Source organism: Mandrillus leucophaeus, unplaced genomic scaffold, assembly GCF_000951045.1.
Source record: "Mandrillus leucophaeus isolate KB7577 unplaced genomic scaffold, Mleu.le_1.0 Scaffold651, whole genome shotgun sequence".
Classification (NCBI taxonomy): Eukaryota; Metazoa; Chordata; class Mammalia; order Primates; family Cercopithecidae; genus Mandrillus; species Mandrillus leucophaeus.
The window spans coordinates 359,672-367,330 of NW_012107042.1; the positions used below are offsets into that span (position 1 = coordinate 359,672).

The window sequence follows — 7,659 nt, forward strand, 5'->3', positions numbered from 1 at the left end:
GCTGGGAGAGCTGGGCAGGGTGGCTCACGCCTGTAAATCCCAGCACTTTGGGACGCTGAGGCGGACGGATTAAGAGCTCAGGAGTTAGAAAGCAGCCTGAACAACATGGTGAAACTCAGTCTCTACTAAAAACACAAAAATTAGCCAGGTGTGGTGGCACGCGCCTGTAATCTCAGCTACTCAGGAGGCTGAGGCAGGAGAATTGCTTGAACCTGGGAGGGGGAGGTTGCAGTGAGGTTGCAGTGAGCCAAGATCGCGCCACTGCATTCAAGCCTGGGAGACAGAAGGAGACTGTCTCGAAAAAACAAACAGTTAGCTGGGTGGCAAAAGCATTTAGGCAAAGCATACAACATCTGCGTACCTGCAAAGCCTCTGAATTTACTAGCTTGTTAAGTTCCTGACGGGAAAGGTAGGCAGTTGAATTTGGAGAGCTAGGCAACTTCCAAACTACGATGGGGGGAGCTTCTTGACTGTGCTAAGGAGTTTGAATCACACACTATAAGTGATGACGGACGGCGAGAGGATTGTAAGCAGCTAAAACTGTGATAGAATGTGAGCTGGAAGGAAATCGAAAGGAATCCTCAACAATGAGAGGGTCGCCTTTCCGTCTGCTGGCCGTCCTGCTGTGGCCTGCGGTGGGTGGGGACGGGGGTTCCACTACACGGAAGTGTGACGCGCCGAGCTGGACTTCTTCTAGGCTGAATTTGGGGCAGATTTTCTCATTTGTTTTGCTCAAGTATTTATGGGGCCAACTAATATGTTTAGCAACGTTGTGTGTGGGAGCAGTAGAGGAACTGAGAAGTTTACAAACTGTAAGAGATCCCCCAAAGAGTCCACAGGTCTGAGGCAGCAGCACCTGGGAATCTCTGGGTTCCAGTTAGTCCTTCCTGACTGACTCGTTACAGCAGTGTCCAGACAAGGAGATGTCAGGTCCTGGGGCAGGGTTCCCGTCAGGTGGGATGGTTTAGCCCCGCATCTGCCTTCAAAGATCCCGAGATTATGCCGTCGCAGCGGACTGGACAAGAGTGGGTGCGTGGCAGGGACTGAGTCTAGGAGGCCTGGAGGCCCTGTCTGAAACTGGGCTGTCGCTGTCGCACGGCCCTCTCTCCTTCAAGCAGTTATCATACAGCTATTCCCCTTCCTTGCGTTTAGACCCTCTCCTCTAACAGCCTGCACCTGCAAGCAGGGACCTCCGTGGCAGCCAGGACAGTGTGTCTGTCTCGGTCTCCAAAGTACCCCGGAGTCTGAATTGGGCGGGGGATGGTGCGGGAGCAGCGCCTGACTCCGAGGAGGACCCGGGCGGCGTCTCCCGCCCCTCGGTGACCTTATGGGCCAAGGCTGTGAAGGGCAGGCGGGGCGACGCGGAGGGGCCGGGCGCTAGAGGCCCGCAAACAGCGCGGCGGTCCCCGGCAGGAGACGCGGCCTGGCGGGCCGGGACGGCGGCGCCGGGCGCCTACGCGCGGTGCTCTGGGAGTTGTAGGCACTTTCCTCTTCTCTCTCTTTCAGCTGGCTGGCTCTCGAAACCCAAGGACCTACCGGTGGGTGGGCGCCTGTGACTCCCAGGCTGCGAACGCCAGGAACTCAGTTTCTTCAAAAATGTCTGAACCAGGACTGCTCCTGGGGGTCCTCGCGCCCTCGCAGAAGGACTACGGGCCCCGGCGACCCCGGGGGCGGGGCTTCTGGCGCGCTGCCTTGTGGGCGCGGTAGTTCCGCCAGGCCCGGCTTCCGCCTGCCGAGCGTCCCGGGACAGCGGGCCGGACTACACTTCCCGTCGGCCCGCCTGCTCTCCCGATGCCGCCTTGGCGCGAGACGTTGGCAAGCGGAGTGTCTCCAAGATGGCCGCTTGGGGAAGGAGGCGTCTTGGCCCGGGCAGCAGTGGCGGCAGCGCCCGAGAGAGGTGAGATCCAAGGGCTTGTTGCCCACGGTGCAGGCGGCTCAGGGGCCGGAGAGCCCAGCGCGGCCTCCGGGGGCTGCAGCAGCCTTCCTGCCCTGGTATCCCCGGGCTCCCCCGACCCCCGCCTGGCATACGGGGTTCCAGTTCCGGAGGATCCGGGATCCGGGTAGGAGCGAGGTCGAAGGCTTCGGCGGAGAGCTTAGGGGAAGGGGCGTTAGCCGGGCTGGGTAAGGTGGGCAGCGGCCATGCGGGGTGGGGCTCGAGGCCGGGCCGTGCGGAGAGGAACTGGCGCCCAGCGCAGGCCTCAGGGACCCGCCTAGCCGCGGGCTGATCGGCGGCCGAAGCACCCTTCCCGCTTGGCCGCGCGCGTGGCCATCTCGGCCGCGGCCCCCAACGTGGCGAGGAAGGCAGGGCCCCTGGAGAGAGAAAGAAGGTGAAGCCTTCACAGAGCAGGCCGGCCGCGGCAGGGGTAGTTTGATCTGCACGTTTACCAGGGAGCTTTAGCTCCCACCACATGTGTCTCTTCCGGGCCCAGAGCCGGCCACTTCCTCGAGGGGCGATTCTGGAGACTTTTGGATGGTTCCGTGCAAGCGCTCCTGCCGTGGAAGTCAATTAAAGTGACCTTTCCTAATGAATGGTGTGTGGGTAGGGAGCTAGGAACGTGTTTCTTCCAACAGAGACCTCCATTTGAGTAACTGATTTCTAGAAGATGAGATTGGAGTAGTTTCCGTGTTACATGTTCAAGTTGCAGTTTTTGCTTCTGGGAAGCAGTTGCAGCTAGTGGAAGCCACTAGAAGCTGTTCAGCCGCTAGAAGTTTTGGGAGAGGATGTATATTGGTGGAGCCACCTGGATGAACTATCCGCTAAAGCTTGATTGTAACAGCAGCGGTCAGCAAAAAAGGAAAGTTTTGGGTTTGCTGTTGTTGTTTTTTTCCCCGTCTCTTTGGTGAAGATTGTCTAACCAGAACATTTCTCTGCCTGTCAACTACTCTGCATTATTCCTTTTCTATGACTGATTCCATCCCGTGTTCGTTGCTATTGCTTGCAGATGGCTTTCCCAGCTGGGAAGATTCTTCCTGTTTGGCAGTTGTGATAGAGTCCGTTAGCTTGCTTGCACTTTATTCTTGAGCCCAGTTATCCAACGTCGCCCATTCTGCATTTCCTCTTCCTTGGAAAAGCAGTGGTAAACACACTTTTGTTTTTTTAACTCCCGCCTGGTATTTCTTAGATTGGACCATTGAAATAAGTTACCTCAATGGTTTTCAGATGCCCTTAAAAACTAGCAAACATTTTCAAGATATTCAATGCAAACAGTAATAGGAAATAACCTGTTTAGAAAACAAAGTTTTAGAAACGTTCGCCCTCTTGTTGGACTAAAAGCAACTGAAAAGAGCCTTATAGGGATGCCTCAGGCAGGGAACAGGAGCCTTGCCAGCACAGGTTAAGCTTTTATTGATCTAAGAAAATAGATCCTGAGAATTGTTTTTGCTTTGGCTTGAGACAAGTATTTATTCAAAGTGGAGTCGGCAAATCAGCAGTGCATCAGCTGGAGCCAGTGCTTGACTGTTGAACCTCAACAGTTTTTAAGAGAATTTAAATTAGTTGCCAACAGATTTCACATAAAACGCTCCCTGAAAAGCTGGGTAGTGGCTGACTCTTTTTGGTTAGGACAGTGCTCTCCAGTTCTTGATTCCTCACCTGACAGCTTGACTCAATCACCTGACAGCTTGACTCAATGCATTTACCTGCTTGGTCTCAGGTTGCACCTTTGGCTTGGAACTGAAGGCTCCACTCATACACGCAGATGTTGTGTGTCAGCAGGAATGTGGCATTTGGTTTTGTGGTTTGGATGTCACCATCAACTCTCCTAGATAGTGTGGTGTGGGTGGAGAGGACCTCTCTGTTTGCTTTTGCTGTAAACCCCTAGCCAGGTTCTGTAGGAAAAGTCATTTGCCCGAGCTCAGCTTCCCTAAGCTCTTTCCATGCTGAGCAGGGGATGGAAACATAACCCGCTGTGCGGCTAGCGAGCTGACTTCTGGGCATCCCTCCATTCCTGCTCAGTTGGTGATGACTGTTCAGGTGGGGCAGGGTGGATTAGGTGATGGCCCAGCACCCTAGATTAGGAGATCTGAGTGTATTATTGGCTCTTATGACTGAAGTAGGCTGTTTATGGTTCTCTTAAATGACTTTGTTCCATGTCACATTTGTGCTGACTTAAATCTCAGCTCCATATTGTACGAGTGCTCTCTCCCGTTGCTGCTCACACCTGGTTAGCATTCGCTTTTGCTGAAGCTGAGGGAAACAGTGTCTGGTTTGGACAAGGGGCTAGAACAGAGCGACGCTTTGGGCAAACTTGCCAGATTTGCCAGCAGCTACCAACTCTGAAGCATGCACTGTACTTAAAGGCCTCACCCAGTGTCAGATTGCCCACACTATTACTGCCAGCGCTGTGTGTTGGATGGTCCAGCTTAGCGCGTGTAGCGTGTGGGGTTCTTGCTTTACCTTGTTGAGTCTAGAACCACAGCTCTAGAATTAGTGCTGAATTAACACAGCAGTTCAGTAGTCACCAGCCACATGTGGCGATGACATTTAAATTCATTAAAATTAAATAAAATGAAGAATTCAGCTCCTCAGTCTCACTAGCCACATTTCAAAGGCTCAATAGCCACTTCTGGCTCGTGGCTACCATATTGGACAGCACAGGTGGAGGACATTTCCATCACTGCAAAAAGTTACGATATGGACAGTGCTGGTTTCGACTAAATTAGGAGGGGTGGAAATAGCAAAATGGTAGTGCTTGCATGTTGATTTTTCTCTCCACTCCATTAAATCTAGGGAACCAACAGTGTTTGTAATGAAGAACATCAGACTCTGAGCTGTAACCTGAATTCTTGTCCAAAATTCAGCACACTGGCAACGAGCACATCAAACAGATTGCCACTTGTCCTGTCGGCGTCTTTGAGACACACTTGCCCATCTAGGAAAGCACAGTGCAGGTATCTGTGTTCTGCCACCGTGTGCCAGCCCGGACCAGCTCACAGACAGCCCCGCCTGTCTTACTTGGGTTGCTTGACTTCACTCTCTCAGGGCCCCTGAACCTCCCTGAGCCCTCCGTGATTGTTGGAATGTGAGTATAGCTGTGTGCTCTGAGTTCCTGTTTTTCTAATCATGTGAAGATGTACTTGATCTGCTTCTGAGCATGATATGAGGCAACCTGGGGTGTGCAGAGGGCCAGATGCACTGGGCTAACGGTTCAGGTTTAGGGTGAAGTTATTTGTTGCGGCCTGCCCCTCCCCTGGCTTGCGTGGCCATCTGCTCCAGCATTTTATAAGCAGCCAGTTCCCTGGGCTGACTTCCATAACTTTCCATGCCACGCTTTATTCCCCAGGACCTGTCCTCTTCTTTGTGAACTCAGGTGTGCCTGGTCCCAGGTGGCCCTTGCAGGTTCCTCCAGCGAGCAGATGGAGCACAAGCCCCGGGGGCAGGTCGGGCCATGGTCCTGGGGTGACAGCTTCCCTTTCAGATCTGATCCTTCCCTTTTACACTCTCAGGGTTTGGGAGTATCGAATCTCTCTTGAAAGACTCCCATGCTCGCTTTTGTGTGTGGTGGGAGTTTTTGTTTCCTTCGGGCTGGGATGAGATGAGCAGATAACGGGATCTGCACCCAAGTGTGTGGGGGTTTAGCCACTGGTTGTGGGGTTCTGCTCAGCTGCTTAACAAAGGCAGAGCCACAGGTTCTGGCCACAGAAGTTGGATTCGTAGATAAGGATGGGGTTCATCCTCTTCAGCATTGATGTGCCTTCAAGTTTTCAAGAATTTCTGTTTTCCTTGGTTCACTCAAGCAGCCTGGATTCCAAGTGCGTGAATGTGTGCCTCCGTGGCTCAGTCCTTTAGGTCATGTTCCAGGGAAGACCCCCCCTTTCTGAAGAGGGGAGGGCTGCGTCTGGGTCCACGGAGGTGGGGAGGTGGCTCCTGTGCTCCGGCTTGTGGGTGTGCACCTGTTCTTCAATGAGCGAGGTGCGGGGGATAGAACTGGGCAGTCCTCCACGAGCGAGCGCACCCGGGAACCTCTGAGCCGCCGTTGTGTTCCGCCCTGGTGCCAGCAGCCACTTTATGGGCACAGTTCTCAGGAAAAGCTGACGACCATGTAGTAGTCATAACAGTTCTTCAGAGCAGGGCTGTCCAGTAGGAGTTTCTGGCACGACAGACTCCTTCCGGTGTGTCCCTGCAGTCCATTAGGGCAGCCATTAGCCACGTATGGCTGTCAGGATTTGTAGTGTGTCTGAGGAACTGAGGTTTTTAAAATTTATTTCTTTGTTTGATGAGACAGGTCTGGCTCTGTCACCCAGGCTGGAGTGCAGTGGTGTGATCTCGGCTCTCTGCAACCTGCGTCTCCCTGGCTCAACGCATTCTCCCACCCCAGCCTCCCGAGTAGCTGGGGCCACAGCCATGCACCACCACGCCCAGCTCACTTTTGTATTTTTTTGTAGAGGCGGCCTTTCACCATGTTGTCCGGGCTGGTCTTCAATTTGTGGGCTCAAGGAATCCACCTGCCCTGGCCCCCCCAAAGTGCTGGAATGACAGGTGTGAGCCACTGTGCCCGGCCAGGAACTGAATTTTTTAATATTTCTAATTTTCATTAATTTAAATTTCAACAGCCACATGTGCCTTAGGCAGAGGGGCAGTGCTTGGCGACTGTTCCCTCTTCACTGCAGTCCTCTGGGAGAGCCAGGGCCTCTGGCCCCATTTGACAACACGGGACACTGGCTCAGAGGGGCCGGGTGTTTTACCCTAGGACACAAAGCCCCGGTTTTGTGAGAGAGAATTGAATCCACCCTCTCGGCTCCCCCACTCGGTGCACCGTGTTCCTGCCCCACCAGATAGAAGCGCTGCTCAGTTACCAGTGCGCAGAATAGGAAAGCGTCCTCTGAAGCAGACAAAAGGGCTGGGTACCCTGTGAAAGTTCCTTGGCCTGTGGGAGCCATCCTCAGGCCATGGGGCCGCGTGCCCGTGCCTTTGAGTCTGAGGCACGGGCTTTCGCTGCTTCGTTCCTCTGCTTTCTGTGGGTCGGGAAGAAGCAGGGCTTAATTAGGCAGAAGCGGGTGGAGGTCCAGCCCAGCCCCTCCCGTGTCATAGGTGATCAGGTGACCCTGTTCACTAAGCGAAAAGCAACCTGACGGATGGGTTGACTTCTTTCCGGTACCAGTTCTCTTAATAACCATCATTGTTTTTCCCCTCCTGTCACTCCTGTGGCTCATCCCTGTAATCATTACAAATGTCCCTCCAACCTGTGTCTTTTGGGAACCTGTTACATGCAGGCCCCGTGCTGGGGAGACTGTGATGGAAACGCAGCCTCCGCCCCGGTGGAGCTTCAGGCCTGCCTGTGAGCCCGGCCCACTCCAGGAAGGGGCCTAATGGGGGTGCTTCCACTCAGATTTGCCTCTGCTGGGTCTCTTAGAACCGGGGAGGTGATGGTGGCTGGCCTGGCAGCGTGGCCAGTGTTTGCTCAAGGGAAACAGGGAGCTGGAACCGTCCTTCTCTTTTTGGGCAGGACTGTGGGTAGACACCAGCATGACGCCTCAGCCATGAGAAGCGGCCCGTCCAGACTTCTGCCTTTCATGGACACCGAGAAGGTTCTGGAGCAGGAAGTGAGCCACCTCCTGTTCTTCTTGGCAGTGAAAGGAGGGACCCCACAAGGGTGTCTGGTCCCTTAACCTCAACGGATATAGGGTTGAACAGAATTTTTCTTTTTTTTTTTTTTTTTT

General features: G+C 53.9%; 1 protein-coding gene across 5 annotated transcripts in view; it reads left to right on the top strand.

The window, feature by feature from the left end:
* The first annotated feature begins 1,324 nt into the window (after window positions 1–1,324).
* The window catches only part of TMEM11 (transmembrane protein 11), an 18,365-nt gene continuing 12,030 nt past the window's right edge, over window positions 1,325–7,659 (top strand). Inside the window, exons 1-3 of one of the 5 annotated variants that reach the window (XM_012001174.1) lie at window positions 1,812–1,897; window positions 4,730–5,021; window positions 7,446–7,592. In XM_012001174.1, coding sequence (XP_011856564.1) covers window positions 5,020–5,021; window positions 7,446–7,592 — 149 coding nt within the window. In that variant the 5' untranslated portion in view covers window positions 1,812–1,897; window positions 4,730–5,019. Of the gene's footprint in view, window positions 2,841–4,729; window positions 5,022–7,445; window positions 7,593–7,659 lie in introns of all 5 variants that reach the window. The other 4 variants (XM_012001177.1, XM_012001178.1, XM_012001176.1 and 1 more) reach the window with 4 other exon arrangements.